General features: G+C 37.1%; 1 protein-coding gene across 1 annotated transcript in view; it reads right to left on the reverse strand.

Annotated features, from left to right (window-relative positions):
- LOC138704898 (follicle-stimulating hormone receptor-like) overlaps positions 1–18,777 on the reverse strand; it is a 472,716-nt gene that overhangs the window by 155,954 nt on the left and 297,985 nt on the right. Inside the window, exon 4 of the mRNA XM_069833291.1 lies at positions 16,564–16,638. Within this exon, the coding sequence (XP_069689392.1) occupies positions 16,564–16,638 (75 nt within the window). The remainder of the gene's footprint in view (positions 1–16,563; positions 16,639–18,777) is intronic.

Genomic DNA, 18,777 nt, shown 5'->3' on the forward strand with positions numbered 1-18,777 from the left:
TGGATTAGTGTTCCTCTTTCCTTTCCTAATTTCGTGCAGTCATAAATAATATGGTCCATTGTCTGATTCCCATCTCCACAGACACATGTCGCACTATTCTTGATTTTAAAGCGATGAAAATATGCGTTGAGTCTTCCGTGTCCGGTCAACAGTGTCGTCAATTTTGGAGTTATTTCTATCTTTAATTTCAATCTATCTTGGACATTAGGGAAGAACTCCTTGGTTAGAGTAGCTTTGGAAGTAGTTGACCATTCACTTTCCCATTTGCAATTCATCCCATATGGGAGGGTGTACAATAGACCTCAGGTCGTAGTGCGTGGGATATTCCCTTCCTCCTAACAAGAAAAAAAAAAGAAGAAACTATGCACTGAAAGGAATGGTGAACGGGAGAAAACTTCGCAGCAAAAGAATATATCAGAATACAGACAACATTAAGATACATGGATCATATACGTGGAGACTAAGAGGAAGGAGGAAAATAGGAGATTGGATAATTCTGGGTTTGCTGTGAAAGACATGCCGTTGGGCAGAACACTATGAATGGAGACTAATACGTATTGGAATGTGCTAATTTAAAATATCAACTTAATTTACTAAAATACCATAAAGCAATTAGAATCGCTTAGTCACTTCATGTACTATTTTAATTACATCCATACTGCTTAATTCTAAAGAACATGGCCATTAGTGATTAATTCCTTACTTTGGCTGAAAATAAGATAAACTATATTTTACCGAATAAAAATTCCGATCCTCCGCTGCGAGTTGAATCTTGATTTTTGTCCAGCTAGGTCGCGCAAATTGCACACTGTGCACGTCGCATGCTACAAGTAAACAGTAATATTCCATTTGCTTCACCAGTTTGTTCTTTTAGTTGGACATACAATTTTCGATTTTCTGATTTCGGCATAAATGAGTAGGTCTACTAATTTGTGGTTTTGACTATACGGATAATATTAGAGTGCGTCCCTTTTACAACTGTGTCAGGTATTTGTTATTTCTAGGTTAGTATAGGCCTTATCCATCAGTTTGTAAAGTGACCTTTCAATTACATGTTCCTTTCATTCTCATGTTAATTTTGTGCCTTTTCTTTTATTGCTTTATTGTAGTGGTAATTTATTAGATCATTTTTTCCTAATTACTAGTTGATCTTACATACGTAGATATGTATATACATATGTGTATACAGGGTGGTTCATGAGGATTTACCGTCACTTACGGAGCTTATTTCCGAAGACTTTCTGAGAAAAAAATGCCATATAAACATATTTTGTCCTAATCTCAGTATTTTCAGAGTTACACTAATTTGAAATTGTTAGTAAAAAACCTTTTTTCTTTTGTTTTAAGAAGTGTCATTTCTTTAATTGGCTGGTGTCTGGAGCTAAAAATGTGTTGTTAATTGCTTTGTACAGATTTTGTTTTCCAATTTTTAACTAAAAATGACACGATTCTTACGCACTTATCACAACAATTGTTACAAATCGTACGACTTTAGTAACTTGATTCTTTACAGTTTAATTATGCATCTTGATGTACAGTCTTAAAAAAATTTACAAGAGAGGCGTGATTTGTAACAACTGTGATAAATGCGTAATAAAACGTAATTTTGTAGTTTAAAAAATCGAAAAAATCTGTAAAAGCAACTATGGAATTCGAAACACATTTTTAGCTTCAGAATACTAGCCAATTAAAGAAATGATACTTATGAATAATTCATTCTTTATCTGTAATACTCTTTTACCTTTCACACCCAAGAATAATACTCCCTCTGTCCCATAATAATTGTCCGGTACGCTTTTATTTCTTGTCCCATAATAATTGTCCGATATCCATAATTTTACACTGGCGTTTACATAGGAGCAAAATGAAACACATGAATGAGTAATACAACTGTATTACTACAGAATCAGTACAAAATTGTCACTCAATTAGCAAAAGAAAAAAATTATTAATCCGGGATCTGTATAAATAGGCCAATCATTGACCCCCCCCCCAAAAAAAAGAACCTGAATACTACTTGCACAAATTTATGACTCCAGGATCAGTACAAATTGGCTAGTCATTGAGCCGAAAATAAGTAATCCTAGGAGTGCAACTTTATTAACTGCAGGAGTAGTACAAATTTACCAAGAAGTGAAAGAAAGAAAAACATTCTCCTACAAGTAAAGACGAAAAAACTGCCTGTTAGACCGGGAAGGTTTTCATTCTAACAGTTTGCCTAGAACCATAGATCTACTGCTGCAGTGCTACTGTAGCGTCGTAGTAAATGATCCGAGGACACTCGAAGCGAGATGGCAGGATATTGAGGTGGTCCAGGTGCCATTTTTGCATATGGGGAATCTTGTTGTTGTTTCCGTCATTGACTTTTATTATTTCAATGAGATGGGACTGCAAAGTGAGGAAGACATTCTTGAGCTTGTTGCGTGTCAGCTGAGAGAAAGCTGTTTCAATGGCGGCGATCAACTCCTCAATACTTTGTGGAGCTGCCTGATACTGGAGAGACTGAATTGCTCGGAAGTACCCCAGATCTAAAACATTCATATCCGGACTGTTTGGCGGTTGGCACACGAGTTCCAAAGTGATTCCACTGGCTGCTGCAGCATCCATCCAGGTGCGGTCATTGGGAGCGATATGCGGACGCGCATTGTCCTGCTGAACTGACACCTGAATTATCCCTGTGCGCGGTTCAGGAGGCCATTTTGCATTTATTGCTGGGATTAATTTGGTGATTAGCATGGATCCACTTTCCAAAGATTGCCGCCCCCGTTGCCAAATGCAGCGTGCTGTTCTTTTACTGACATGAAATTTCTCGGCCGCACCTGTTATGGCACCTTCCTTCACTACGTCAGCCGTAATGTTTTTCAACAAAAACTCCTATACCGCCTCCGTTCACTGTCTGTAAGGTTCTTGCTACCCCTGTCACTCACTACCGCCAGTTGTGTTCCCAGGATGTCCATGTCTGTTCAAACGTACGTACTCACTGCAGGAGTATGCTCTACTAACGATTTCCAGCTTGCTTTGCTACACTGGTTTGTATATAGTGCCACACCGGTGAGTTGCAAACCAATACCCACTTTCGGTAATCTTCTGGGTGATGTGTGTTGCTTGTCTCAATAAGATCACATTATTGCTCTGCATAACCTTGTGCACTGATCTACTGCGCTTCTTCATGCGTGCACTTCTCGTTTTCCCCGTCGTCTGTAATTACTGTAATACCATTTCGGCGTACCGGACAATTATTATGGGACAGAGGGAGTAGTATTTTACAAATAACTTCAAATTAATGTAATTCTGAAAATATTGAGATTAGGACAAATGTTTATATGACAATTTTTGCTCAGAATGTCTTCGAAAATAAGTTCCGTAAGAGACTGTAAATCCTCGTGAATCTCCCTGTATATACAGGTTGAGTTAGGATGAAAGGTACATGGCATGATGGGTAATAATATTGGTGAGTCTGAACAAAAACGTGTATATGAACATATGTCCTGTCCTTGATAGTTTTGGAGAAAACTAATGAAAACCACGAGGCGGGAAAAGTGCAGGTGATAGTAAATTAAAACATTGTCACTTATGTTCTGTTTAATTGTGTACTTTTCTTCACAGAACATGTTCAAAAAGTCCGCCGTCAAGTTCAATGCACTTTGCAGCTCTTGTAGACAGCTGCTGTGTCGCTGATCTGAGCTGATTCGGACATTCCTTTACTTGAACACAAACATGTAAAATGGGAGCGAGAAGTCCTCCCATATGTCCATTTTGCGCCTGTAGACTTCACTCTCAAGCTAACCCTACATATAGTAATCCAATGGAGTAAGGTCGGGTGACATCGGTGGCCAAGAAATTACTCCAATACGACCGATCCAATGCGAAGAATTAGTTTCATTGATCCTACTACAACCTGATGTCGGTTTGGTTGCGTCCGCATGTGAGTGCTGATGAAGGACATGAGACTCATACCCGTGATTTTCAAAAAGCTGTATGTCAGATACTGTTAAGAAGAGGACATATCTTCATTTAAACTTTTTCGTTCAGAATCACCAATATTATCACCCCTCACAGCATGTACCTTTCCTCCTGACAAACCCTGAATATATATATAAGTAATTGTAATTTATATTATCCTTGCATTTGCTTACACGTCAGATTTCATCTATGCATTACGCTTATTTCCTTTGCTGTTACTGGTGTCCATTAGTTGATTTATATATTAGTTATGAAGATAAATGTACCAAAGTGTCCAATCAATTATAAACCCTATTTCTAAGGAACCCGTCGGTTCATTGCCGCCCTCACATAAGCCCGCCATCGGTCCCTATCCTGTGCAAGATTAATCCAGTATCTATCATCATATCCCACTTCACTCAAAGGTCTTCTTCCCTCCGGCCTCCCAACTAACACTCTATATGCATTTCTGGATTCGCCCATACGTGTTACATGCCCTGTCCATCTCAAATGTCTCGATTTAATATTCCTAATTATGTCAGGTGAAGAATAGAATGCGTGCATCGGCGTTTGTAACTTTCTCCATTCTCCTGTAACTTTGTCCCTCTTAGTCCCAAATATTTTCATAAGAATTTCAAGCTAACCCTTTTTAATTAGGGAAAGTAAATTTCTTAAATTACTCCAATTGTGTAGTTACAAAATGTCATCAGAGTTCCTGTATGATGAAATGCGCTTGGTATTCTGTCCTCTATATCTGTGGTTGTGTCTAGCCAGGAGCAACCGCTTCAAGGCCGGATATTCGAACGAATGTCCAACCTCGCCGGTTGATCTGCAACCGGTCGAATATAAACCGGTTGCAAGCGCTGTTCTGCAGCATTCTGGTCTACATATTCTGTTACTTCAAAGTACTCCTATAATACGTATAATTTCGGTACACTAAAATTGTCTTCTCTTTGCCATTGTATGAAGGTCAGGAGGAGGCTGATACATTATCGCAAATTTAACTTGAGAGAATAAGAAGAAGAAAAATTATTAGTTTCATGGTTACGATTTAATTACTACTAGCTAGAAAATAATTTATACAGACCAAATGTTGTAATATCGTCTATGTTGATTGCACAGAAAAAAAAAGCGCGGTAGAGCATAACACATTGAGGCCTAAATTATAAGTTGATATTATTTTATCAATCGTACACTTTTATACAGTTTAAATTTTATCTGTAGATCTAAGTGACACAGAAAGAATTTATACCTAGGTCTATATTTATCGGCTGATTTTTAAGTGTTTTGATAAATGTTTTGACTCTAATTTAGAACATTTTATAAACTTCCAGGTTAAAGTAATTCCCATCTAAATGCCCATAACAGATCCGTACGATCCCTTTCACGTCAACACCGCATTAGTTTTCATCACCGAATATAATATTGTGCTCTTGTCCTATATGCCAGGCTATTTCCTGGAATTGCCTACATGAATACTATTTGCGAACTTTGTCATCACTAAAAATTTCCAGTAAATGCACATGATGAAATGTTCAATATCTAATCATTTCTCTTGTACTAGGAAATGGTTCAATTTGTTGGGATTTGCACTCCCGAAACCCATCTATAACGGGATGTTGGCGTACACAATATCTAACACAACGATTCTGTTTTGCAGGTGTTGCGCTCATGCACAATGCAGACTTGAAAGCTAACAACCGGGAATTTAAATGCGACCATTGACAATAATTTCACGTACACTCGAATGTAATGGCGAATATTTAGAATTCTGGCAGCTGTTTTCACGGCTGCTTATATTAAAAGAAAGAATTCAGTGAATAATAAAACAATAGTGCTAATGGGAGATGCAAAATCGAATAAAATCAAACTGAAAAAAAAAACGATAAAAGTGATTACGTTTGATAAAACAATAATTATACTCTTTCATGAACCTAAATGTCTAACAAAAGGAAGGGCTGACCCCGAATTGATTCCTAAATGTACTTTATTCCCATTAGCTGTCACCGTATTTATCCGATAGGGGACGTGTTGATTCCCATCAGCTGCCACCTTATTTCTCTCATAGCGTACGTGTTCTCATCAGCTGACAACAGTGCCATAACATTGCCCTTTCCATTTTACACATACTTAGGACTGTCTATATGCAGTAGGTATGGTTAAAAATGTTTGTATCTACGTAAATATTTTTTTTTTGGTCCTACAGAATACATCTGAAAAAGTAAAATAACCTTTAGGTAGATTCGAGCAACTGTCCATATTACTGTACAGATTACTGTGCATATTACTGTGGAATCTCGGCCACCAAATCACTCTACTGAGTGCGCTCCTTGTATAATGGCAGTTGACTTAATATAAAATGTCAGCATACATGTCCAACTTGGAGTCAGGTCACAACGGGAAAAACACTGGAGGAGGGGGGTTCGATCCGGTGCTGTGGATTGAATTTCGGGGTAGGTCAATGCTGAGAGCGCTTGGTATGTTGAACCAAGGATCCGGGTTCGATCCCTGACGCCGGAGCGAATTTTTCTCCTCTAATATTAATATTAAAAATATTTGGCTTTTTGTTATTCTCATAATGTGCATGTAAAGTTGCAATTGCCAAGCATAGGGGAGAGTTGGGTAATATCGGACATCGGGTAATATCGGACAGTGAGTTTCTTTCATCTACCATCAGATGATAGTACCTGAATGACATGGTTATGTTTCTGTGATGTCGCATACAGAAACGTAAGCATGTTATTCATGTACTAGGCCTACCATCTGGTGGTAGATGAAAGAAACTCACTGTCCGATATTACCCGATGTCCGGTACTACCCAACTCTCCCCTAAGTAATAAAATTATGTAGACGGGAAAAACTTGTAACAGATTTTTTGAAGATATTCATACCGGATAATGGTTGAATCAGATAGCTTTTTCATTTGTTCTTTTATGTAGTTTTTTTTTGTCCCTCATATTTTTGGGAGTAGTTTTCTTCTCGCTTCTCATTTTATCGTAAGTTTCAGTTTGAACACCCTTTCTGTCTCTAACAGGTGAAATAACAACCATCAATCTCATAACTGTACCGATATGCAAATGTATGAAATTTACACAGACGGATGGAGAATTAATGAATGCGTTGGCTGTGCATTAGTCATCTATTGTGAGGGCATAGAGGTGCATACAAAACTCATCCGTCTATCTCCCATCAACACAGCTTTTCAGGCGGAACTTTAAGCTATCAAAGGAAGCGGTGAAATGGTGCGCAGAACATGACCACAGTGCTTGCATCTACAATAAGATCCGAAAGTCTTGTCACAACCCCCCCCCCCCCGTTTTATGTTGATGTGCATCCATTTTGAACATGTAATAGCAGACGATAGTTGATACTTCACATTCCAGCTTGTTCAGTGATCCAGAACATCAGTTTGGGACCATCATTGTCGCGGCACAAAATGATGCGGCGCCATGTCCTATGTGAAATTTTCCGCAGCAAAGGCGGTGTGAATTTCCCTGTGGGGAATAATTAAACAGCATGTCTCGAAACATCGATACCAGGCAATTGAAGATTTGAAGGAAGCTGTTAGGGAGGTAGTTCCAAAATATATTTTAGTGTAATCAAGTGTTGTTCTGTATAATAAGAACTGTAGGCATAGCGTATAAGTCTTTCGCAAGAAGTGATGTATTACAGTGTATTTAAAACAATTAGTAGCCATCATGACAGAAAAGTTCGTGTGTCACAACATATTTGCAATAGTTTATTTCTTAATGGCACGATTAAATGTTCAATGTCTAATAATTTCTCTTGTACCAGGAAATGGTTCAATTTGTTGGGTTTTGCACTTTCGAAACCCATTTATAACGGGCATAATGTCAGAGGCATTGAGGTGGCAGTCATCCACCCTACAGCCCAGACCTCGTACTATCTGAGTTTCACCTCTTCGGACCAAAAATTCCTAGGAGGACAACGCTTTGGTTGGGATGAAGAAGTGAAATCAGTCGTGCGCAGGTGGTTTTACGCCCAGAAAACGGAGTTTTATGAACGAGGTGTACTGAATCTGGTGTCACGATAGGAGACATGTGTCGAGAGACTTGGTTCCTGTATTGAAAAAGTAAACGCAAGAAGAGCTTGCCACGGAAAGCTGCGCGAACTTTCGGAAACGTTCGGGTGCACTCGACCTCGCTTCGATTCGATTCCATTGGCAAACTGTCGTCAGTTCTCAGTCGTCTGCTGGCTTGATGTTTCGAGTGATATTTATCACAGCGCATGTAACGGAACCTAAACCTTTTGAAGAGTAACTAATAACATAACATTGTTGAAAATACAGAAGCACGAATTCTTTTACGTATAAAATCACTGAATGAAATTACAAAGATGTTATAAGAAATATGTGATCGTATAATAATTGATATTTGACATTGTAATGAAATACTAATAACTAATACTATGTGATTTTATTGAAATGTTACGATAACTAGCGTGGTACTATTGTCGATTTATTTTAATCTGTATATACTCCTTACGTTACGAGCGGAGCCTGTTTCGTTTTTCATACATTTATAAACGTTATAAATAATTCCCTAGTTTGATTGTGTAACGTTTCATTAGCACTTCCTAATTTAGAGCCAACGGGGAGCATTGTTAAGTACATAGAATGTTATACAGAACTCTGTTATTTTACAAACACACTTTGAACTCTATAAAAAATCATAATATGGGGATAAAACGCAGAATATGTACAGCTGTCAAAAAAAAAAAAAAGTGGCCGCGAATATTTTCAAAGTCCACTTCGGGTCGCGGCGATGTTACACGATGCATGTGCTTGTACAAGCAGTTCCGGAACTATGGAAGTGTTCCATATCTGCTCCTCGCAGACCAGCGGTAGAGTGCTTGTTTAATGATTCAAAGGTTGTGGGTTCGCGCCTTCTTCAAGTTTTCATTTTATTTTTTAATCGTTCTTTAGCGATGTAAATGATATTCAAATTATCATTTATATCCAGTTATCGTTCTTGATGGATATCACGTTATTTATATTTTGTTATCGTTCTTTAGGGATATGAATAAAATTCAAGTCATCATTTGTATTCTGTTATCGTTTTATAACGATATGAATAATAATAATAATAATAATAATAATAATAATAATAATAATTATTATTATTATTATTATTATTATTATTATTATTATTATTATTATTATTATTATTATTATTATTGTATCTCCAGTGGGGGTTAGCCCTATTTTACATATGTATGTTAGGGCTATAGTTTTATACACAAAACAGATAAGCATAAAGAGAAATGGAAAAGAAAATTAAATTAGCTTACGCGATGTAAACAAAACATAAACAATCCGTAAATTAGGCATTGCGATTGCAAAACAAATATCAGTTATCAATTTGAAACATACAAAAACATTAACAACACACATACGTAACACTTCTATAACACAAATATGCAGCTTTCCATACCATACATCATAAATTAATACACAATAGTCACACAAACACAATCAAACTATAATTACGACATTGCGACGACATCAAGCATCCCATAACTGACTCACATACATAACAAATCAAGCATCCGTTGCAACACATACACTTCAACATAGTAACCACACTTTTAAAAGTTACAAATTTGGCTCCAAGAAGAATAAATAGGACACTGTTACTAATTACCACTCTTCTACAATTTCTTAAATACATCTGTAATAAATCTGTGAAATTCCGATATGAATAATATTCACGTTTTTTATATTGTTATCGTTCTTTAGCGATATAAATAATATTCAAGTTATCATTTACCCTATATTCTGTTTTCCTTCATTAGCATTATAAAATAATATTCAAGTTATTTATATTGTTATTGTTCTTTCGCAATATAAATAATCTGTATTTTATGTAGGTAATTATTATAACACAAATAAACACCTTTCTTTGTAAAATAGGTTACTTTATTTAGATAATTAAACACGTATTATATAATATCTTATATTAATTAAACAAATCGATATTTATCATTTATATTGTGTTATTGTTCTTTAGTTATACTGTATAAATAATATTCAAGTTATTTATATTGTAATCGTTCTTTAGCGATATAAATAACATAAATTTAATATTAGGTTTGGAAAAATCCAGTTGCATAATACTGCTATTAGTTTTTCTTTTTGTATTATTACATTATACTATCTTGAACCACAATAAAATGAAAAGGAGTAACGAGGAATTGAACCTGAGACGTTGACATCTAAATTCCGACGTTCGTCCGCTGAGCTACGAGGGCAAAAGCGTGGAAACATTTTCGGAAAAATTGGCCCAAGCACACTCTAAGATTTTCTGATGATTCGTAGAAGCTAGTCCAGGATGCGGGGGGCAAAGGCTAATTGAGATTTCCCGATCTCTGATAGGGTCAAACATCCTGATAGAATTAATATTTAACTCTTGCCGTGACTTTCGGTGAAGTCCGGGGGGCCCAATTAGTCAAATCCACTCTCCTCATCTCCACGCTTGGGCCCCCTGGAATTTAATAAGATGCGAAAGAGATAGTGGTGTGCGGAAAGCAACGGGATGTTACCGCATTTAGGCCTATCCTTCCCAAGAAAAACTTCAAACATGAACAAAGGAAGCTTTAAATAGAAGAAGAAGCATCTTCTGCGGACCTCTGGAAAAAGAACTGAGGAAGAGACTAGTGAAATGCTTTGTGTGGAGTGTGGAATTGTATGGGGAAGGAACATGGACATTACGACGAAATGAAGAGAAACGAATTGAAGCATTTGAAATGTGGATGTGGAGAAGAACGGTGCGTGTGAAGTGGACAGATAGAATAAGAAATAAAATTGTGTTTGAAAAAGTGAGTGAAGAAAGAATGCTGCTGAAACTGATTAGAAAGATAAAAAGTAACTGGTTGGGTCTCTGGTTGAAAAGAATAATAGACGACATTAGGATATGTGGATCATATGCGGAGACTAAGAGGAAGGCAGAAAATAGGAAAGATTGGAGATTGCTGGGTTTGCAATGAAAGACCTGCCCATGGACAGAACACTTATGTATGTATGTTCAGAATGCCTGGAATATCGTGTCTAAAAAAAGTCGCTATTTGCATAGACTAGGTAGTCAATTCCATGCCCACTCGACTGCAAGATGATCGAGATAAGAGGAAGATAGACTAAATATTGAATTATGGCTTTTTGTTTTGTTTTTTGAACGCTTAATTGTTTGAATGTTTTAAGGCCGACGCCAGTAAATTTGTTTTGTTTATGCCACGAAAGATATTTTTATTGAGAATAAAATCTTTTTTCTTTCCATTTGCAGCCACAATATCATAATGATAAAGTCATGACATAATATATTAATGAACCTGATGTTAATTACTAAAATAATCGTAAAAGAAAAAGGAGCCATTATGTATAGTTTGTCTCTCTCAAAAACAGAACAAAAAAGAACATAAAAAGCACGTGGTTGTAGTCGAACGCAGGACCTCATGAATAAGAGGCCTGAACGCTACCATTATGCTATCGATAACACACAGAATACTTCAATTATAACTGTAGATATCAGGCAACGTGGTCCAACAACATGTAACATCGCCTGTCTCCGACTTGTAGCGAAGATACCCGAAGGGAACTTTGTTCCAGGAGAGCGGCCACTTTTTCTTTTGACAGCTGTACAGTAACGCATACGCTGGCTTCTACCCGCTCTGCACAATACATTTCACGATACGAACAGCTCAAGACCGCGCTTTCGAATGCGCCCTGTAATCAGCATTACGTGATTCATAGAAGCCCTGTAACGAGCATGACGGCACGAGGACCGAATATATATCGTTCTCTGCGCATCAGTCAAATGGGCAAGCTTTCTTTGCGCTTCCTAAAATCTATGGGTGGTATTCATAGACATTTCGCAGCACGCTCTACGAGCGTACTAAGCTAGCCCCGGCTATCTACTGGTTACACTGGTTACTAGTAAAGAATTCAAATCAAATCCTATCGCTAACACTGGTTTATGAATACGAAAAACGCTGATAATCCACCGAAAGCCCGCGCTAAAAATGGCTATGAATACGGCCCTATAGCTCTTTCTGCATTATTTCTTTTTGCTTACCTGTTAAATACGTTGCCACAAAAAGTTGTTGTGCATTACTGTTCGATCCTCCCTCGTAGCTTTTTGTTTATTCATATACACCATGAATTATAAATATTTGGTCGAACAGCTTAGAGCAGGTCTTGAAGGTCCCATCTATAAATAAAGTTCTGGAATCTTCCAGAAAATTTTAATTGCTTTGGCATAAGAAGTTCACAATATCCTTCTCAGATTCGTTCAGAAATAAAAAAAATCTCCCTCCCCCCGCCGGTTTGTGTTGAATCAACACGGATGTCATTGTTAGACGAATTTATCGAAAGCGGGAATCAAGTCGTTCACTATTCGACCGCAGAGGGACGCAAAACGGCAGCAGCGAAAGGAAATGGAAATTAAAGGCACCCCTTCATACACTATGAAGATGCTTGAGGGAAATGGAGATGAAGCTCCATGCTTTCATGATTTCGGCACTAGAATGATGTAGTGTGGTAAACACCATGCTACGACCAACTTTATACCCCCGGAAATGCCCAGTACTTCATGTGATAGGATGCTGAGTTAACCTTGGAACCGTTTTGAAGTGATATTAACCCATTACCACCTGAGGTTGAACTAGATCTTCTAGTCCGTTGCCAGTTACTCTACCAACTGATCTACCCGGCCGCATAAAAGGAAGAATGTTGCTGTAAATAAAATGAATCACCTGGTGAACAACTTAAAATGATAGATATCAGTACAGGAAAGTGCCCTAAACCGGACTCCTACCCCTAAAGTGGACCCACAGTCTCCTGGCTCTGCATTCTCTTGAACTCTAGCAGAACTAAGTGTAAATAGTAGTTTAGGCTTCTACCAGTCTGTAGCGGAGCACACACGTCGCCCGCTTCACTTGTTGCTTATCAGTTTGCAATTACGTGTTTTGAAAGTGGAAAAAGTTTTTACACTGTGCTACATTTTTTGTTTTTGTTTTTTTTTTCTCCTAGATATTGGCAGGTAAGCCATTCGATCTATATATATATATATATATATATATATATATATATATATACATATCCTTAAATTGTAAGGTTTAAGGTTACTGCTTGTCATTAAACCGTTTAATTTAGATGTTTGGTTAAAAATCTATTGAGTTAACAAAGTGTTGGCTATAGTCGCGTAAACCGGACCCCCTTCAGTTACCTACTCCGGACCCCTTATTTTTTCATGTTTAAAGTCTACCTGTATTTGTACACACTCTTATTCTTTTGGAATTCTGTTCCAAATTTCAAGAGAATAATGGGGAAGGAAGGAACAATCTTTACAGCGTACCATTCAAGGTGGATCCAAATGAACTCCTTCACTCAGTGGTTTCGATACTTCATCGAGTTTGTCAATCCTACAAAGGAAAAACCTGTGCTGTTGCTCTTGAATGGCCACTTTAGCCACACACAGAATATTGATCTGATCAACTTGGCAAAAAACAAATCATGTTACCATTGTGTCGCTGCCACCTCACTCTTCACACAAACTACAATCTTTGGACAAAACTTTCGTAGTTCCCCTGAAAGTTCACTACAGCAAGGAAATCAGGCCGTGGTTAAGGCACAATGAACGTGCTGTCAGTGCTTTTGATGCAATGGACTTGTTTGGCAAAGCCTATATTAGATGCCAAACAGCTCAAATAGCAATCAATGGATTTAAAGCAACCCTTGAACAAGAAGCTGTTTTCAGATGCCGAATTCATTGAAGAGGCAAACAAAAAACGAGAGTTCTCTTTCTATGAATTTGTGTTAAAGAAACGAACAGCAGAAAATCAGAGCTTTCCAGAGAACGGAGAAGAATGTGATGTGAACGAAACACAAGTTATTGTAGAGTTTGACCCAAATCAACGATCAACATCTTCGGCAGGTCAGGGTGTTCCTCTGTCATCAGCTACACTTGAGGATCCTCAGGGTTCCACATCTTCTAAGACAAACCGTTTGACATCACTTCCATTCCAAAATTTAAAAAGAGGTTCTCGAATAGGGGGCGAAAGATCTGCATTTCTACGATCATCACATCTACGTCTCATGAAGCCCAATTGGTGGAAGCTAAGAAAGCTAAAGAAGCAATGGAAGCTGAACAACAAGCACGGAATCGTGCTCAAGGACGCAAAAGCAATCGCGACCAGGGAAGTGGTTCAGAAGTACAGCCTTAAAAAAAAGGGAAAGGGTTCGTGAAAACTCGTCTAAATTTTGTGAAAAATGTGAGAATCAAGCACTGAAGATGAAAACAACGTGACCTCTGGAATATCTGAATTGGATCTCTTCTCGAAAGTTTTCCCATCCAAAGATGATGCTTGGTATGTGTTTTTTGTGACAGAAAATTTTCGGAGGATTCTAAAGGGGAACTTTGGGTCATTTTCTTTACGTGCTGGGACTGAAAAGGACATGAATATCTGCGATTTTTGTCGCTAAACGATTTAATTCTGTTGTACGTTTTGTGTATCTTTTTTTTGAATACATCCTATATCTCTTTTTAAAAACTAAAACCTGTAATTGTAATATAATGCTTATACTTTGAAACTAGATTATGTTTTCTCTTATTTAATACCTTTTTCCAAATTTGTTTAGTGTTATTTTGTTTAATTTTACAAGGGGTCCGATTTCGGCAACTATTTTCCAAATCGCCAAAGTGTAAGGTTATTGAAAATAACTTTTTTCATACCAATTTTTAATTATATTTTCTAAAAGTAAAATGTAAATGGTGCATAACATTATAAAGTAAATTTTACATGCTTTTAAAACATAATTTTTTACTGTTTTATATTTTTAAAAAATAAAAAACAAAATGGGGGTCCGGTTTTGGGCACTTTCCTCTATTCACAACTGCTAAGATTGAAGCTTTAACATTCCGTGCAACTTAATCGTTGATTGGTATCTCTCCAAGGACATGAATGGGTAATCCCTAATTGTCTGTTGTCAATAGAGTGGCCTGTGTTTCCTTAGGTGGAGGTCCGTGTCATGCTTCATTCACATCATAAGAATTCCAGAATGTGTCGTCGATTAAGGTTCAATTAATGTGAAAAGTACAGCTTCTATAACTGAAGATGAAAGAGAACGGACAACAAACGGGATACAATTGACTCCTCGAGACAGTTTCAGCAATAACCAAAAGCACATACAACTAAAATAAATTACTAGCCATTTCTTATGTGTAGCCTACGTTTCTTTTTATCTTGTTAATTTTACTTTAATTTTTTATTGTAGATTATATCTTACAGATTGTTTATATGCGCCACATGGAAAGATATTCTACAGAGAGAAACCTGGCTGTGTGCAGGGCGAAATGTATTCTAAATTAAATCACATTGTGGCAAAATCGCCATTATCTGTCACATCTATTTTTCCAGAGCTATTACAGTTTGAAGCTGTGACGGTAAAATGCTGTCATTATTTACCCCATACTGTGGATCACCTGTAACTTGGCTCAGGTGAAGTTGCAGAAGCACTAAAAGTGAAGGTGAACACTGTATTAAAAGAAAAACACTCTGGATATGAAGAAATACGAAATGCTACAATAATGTGTTGAGATAACTTTGGACTTAAGTCCAGCATACATTGTGAATTTGAAATAAAGTCCTATTACATCACGTGAGACAACAGGAGAATATTCATTTTCAATCACTCCAAAGAAATTTTCGTAATATCTTTTTTTGTGGCAGAGAATAAAAATTTATCAAATTGAATTTCATATTTAATGAATGCGAAGTAGCCTAAAGCAGTGTATACATCAAATAATTAAATAGAAATGATCAATTATGATAATTTTTAAATATTACACATTCAGATTAAAAAAACTAAATACGAGTATTTACTTTCGTAATCCATTGTTTTGGTAAGAGGAAATAAAATGTATGTTATTTGAATTTCATATTAAAATAATGATTAAAGAATGGGAAGTAAATTAAATTAAATTATATTTTATTTAATGACGCTCGCCGGTGCGTCGGAATTTTGTCCCGCAGGAGTTCTTTTACATGCCAGTAAATCTACTGACATGAGCCTGTTGCATTTAAGCACACTTAAATGTCATCGACCTGGGCCGGGATTGAACCCGCAACTTCGGCCACAGAAGTCCAGCACTATCCCGACTGCGCCACCCAAAGCGACAATGAGAAGTAGGCATTATATATTTTAATTAAATGAGATGCCATTTTTGGTAATTGTTAATGCATATTTAATTAAAGTATATATTCAGATCTCTGCTTCGGCATGTGGGCGTGAGGCCAGCAGCCGGCTGGTCGGTCTAAGCCCTTCACGGGCTGTAGCGCCACGGATTATTATATATTCAGATAAAAATAACTAAATAAATATTTATATATTTTATACATTTGTAGCACATATAAATGTGTTCTCTGCTCATAACATTTAAATTATACGTATTAGTGTTTCCTGAAAAGACATAAAGCGAACTTATATTTTGTGAGTGTATTACCTCCACCGGGACAATAAAAGTGAAAGATTCATGTATGCACACGTCGGCTTTATGAGACACAACAACTACACATAAATCATACAGCTTTAAATCCTGGTAGACTTACATTTCTCTGAGGGTGTCCCTGTAATGCTGCAAGGAGCCTTCCTTTAGCACCGTCATGCCGGAGTGAACCACAGTTCTGAAATACAAAATAAGAAGAATTCATTTATTACAGCGTTCTCAATTTAAAATCACAAATAAACAAAACGAGTTCCAAGATAAATAAAAAGGTATCAAAGAAGGAGATCATTTACTAACATGACTTTCATTAGAGAACAATGAACAACAGTAATACTTTACTGAAGTTAAGGAGGGGAGGAAGTACGACCCAGTACTGCGGCCTAGAAGATCTCTTGTGCAAACCCTAGATCTGGTGTCATTCTCAACAAACACCGGCTGTCTACACTACACCGTGGAGGGAGTACTACCACAGTCTAGTACAGCGGTCATCAAAACACTGCACGCTCGGGCTAGCGTCCCTTACCCGCGGACAAGACACTGCCCTAGCGTGCAATCGTCGCTGCTAGCGGATATGCTGTCTCTCTATTCCTTGTGCACGAAGGAGCAGAGTTCCTTACCCTCCATCACTCTACCCGCCGCAGCGAGTGCTGACGACCACTGGTCTAGTATATACAAATACGAAGATTGAGTTGTGAGGATAGTAGGAACAATAGACTGTGCCGGTACTATTTCGCATTGTCTGTAATGAGGCGATAGTAGCGATCCTAGTGGTTAGCAACTATGTCATTCCATACAAAATTTTAAGAATATTCCAGCGATGCCATGATTTTTTAAGGCTTTTAATATAATAATGTTATTATGAAAATAAATTAAACTGTCAACTATGACCGCCATATCATTAATATTTTAGTCATATGGATGACTGAAAAATGGGTGTCAGTTACATGTTATCCATCATTTAAAATATTCTAGACACCCTTCATATATGAAGTGTCACCGATACTAAGCAGACGCCATTGCAAACCTGAATAACCATATTTTAATACCTTAGGGTGCTATTCATAGACATTTCGCTAGCCCGCGCTACGAGCCTGCTAAACTAGCCCCGGCAATCGACTGATTACTTGTACAGGATTCATATCATATCATATGGCTAACACTGGTTTATGAATACGAAAAACGTTAGTTCGCTGATCATCCACCGGAAGCCCGCGCTAAGAATGTCTATGAATACGGCCCCTAAAGACTATTCCGAATAATATTAAGGCATGCTCATAAAAAACCTTATTGAAGAAAAGCAATAGTTTTATATTCGAATGCAAAAAATTTAATTCATCCGAATTTCATTCGTATTAAAGAAAACCTTATTCCTAATCCATCTCCCAAGTTTTATGACTTTATCTCAAAAAACCTGTGAATAATTAAATTAATAAAATTATTAATTTTTGTTCCAACGGTTGAAAATCGCTTACTATATGTGGCGGTCGCAGCGTTCGCGAAATTTCGTAACGATGAATAATCTCAAACATCCGTCTCCCTGACTTTGATCGCTCAACATTTTGTACTACGGGGGAGCCTACCTGCTGAGCTTCTTTGTTCCCGTGAATTATTTTTATTAAAAACTGACATATTTAAGTCAACATTCTGAAATTTTCACAGTGGAATCAATATACCCTAAAGAATTAAACACATGGTTTTTCGTCTGTAAAAAAGAATTGCATTTTGTGTTCTATTTTTTTTAATTATTTTACGGTGGGTAACTATTTAAAAAAGGATATATTTTTTCATTTTAAGGGCATTTATAAACAAGGTTCTCCTTTTTCGAATTGCATTGAAATTAGTTATCCATCTTCCTTTACATAGTGAGAAAACTTCAATGAATGAAACCGTCTTCTTTGTTAAACCAATATTATAAATTCTGATTACTGCCAAACTATGAAAGATATAAATATAGTACCGGTATTGTTTGAAATTGATATTTAGAACACATAAAATAACCTACTACAATATTTTTAACTTTTGAGACATCATGGTTCAAAAACATACTTTTTTTTTTTTTGCATGGAATGACCCAACTATCTATGGATGCATATTCCCTACGTATTGAGCTTCGTGACTCTATATACTAAACCATATCTGCACAAATAGCGCTCAACGAGCGCGCGCACTCCTTCGGAGCGGGAGTTTGCAAACTCCAAACTTTCATGCTTATGCTTACGTGATTTGCAAACAGAACACAATAGTGGAGCGCTGAAGTATACGACAGAATATGAGGAAATGGCGTCGTAGTTATGTTTCCATGGTTACCAAGTATGTT

Source organism: Periplaneta americana, chromosome 8, assembly GCF_040183065.1.
Source record: "Periplaneta americana isolate PAMFEO1 chromosome 8, P.americana_PAMFEO1_priV1, whole genome shotgun sequence".
NCBI classification, from domain to species: domain Eukaryota; kingdom Metazoa; phylum Arthropoda; class Insecta; order Blattodea; family Blattidae; genus Periplaneta; species Periplaneta americana.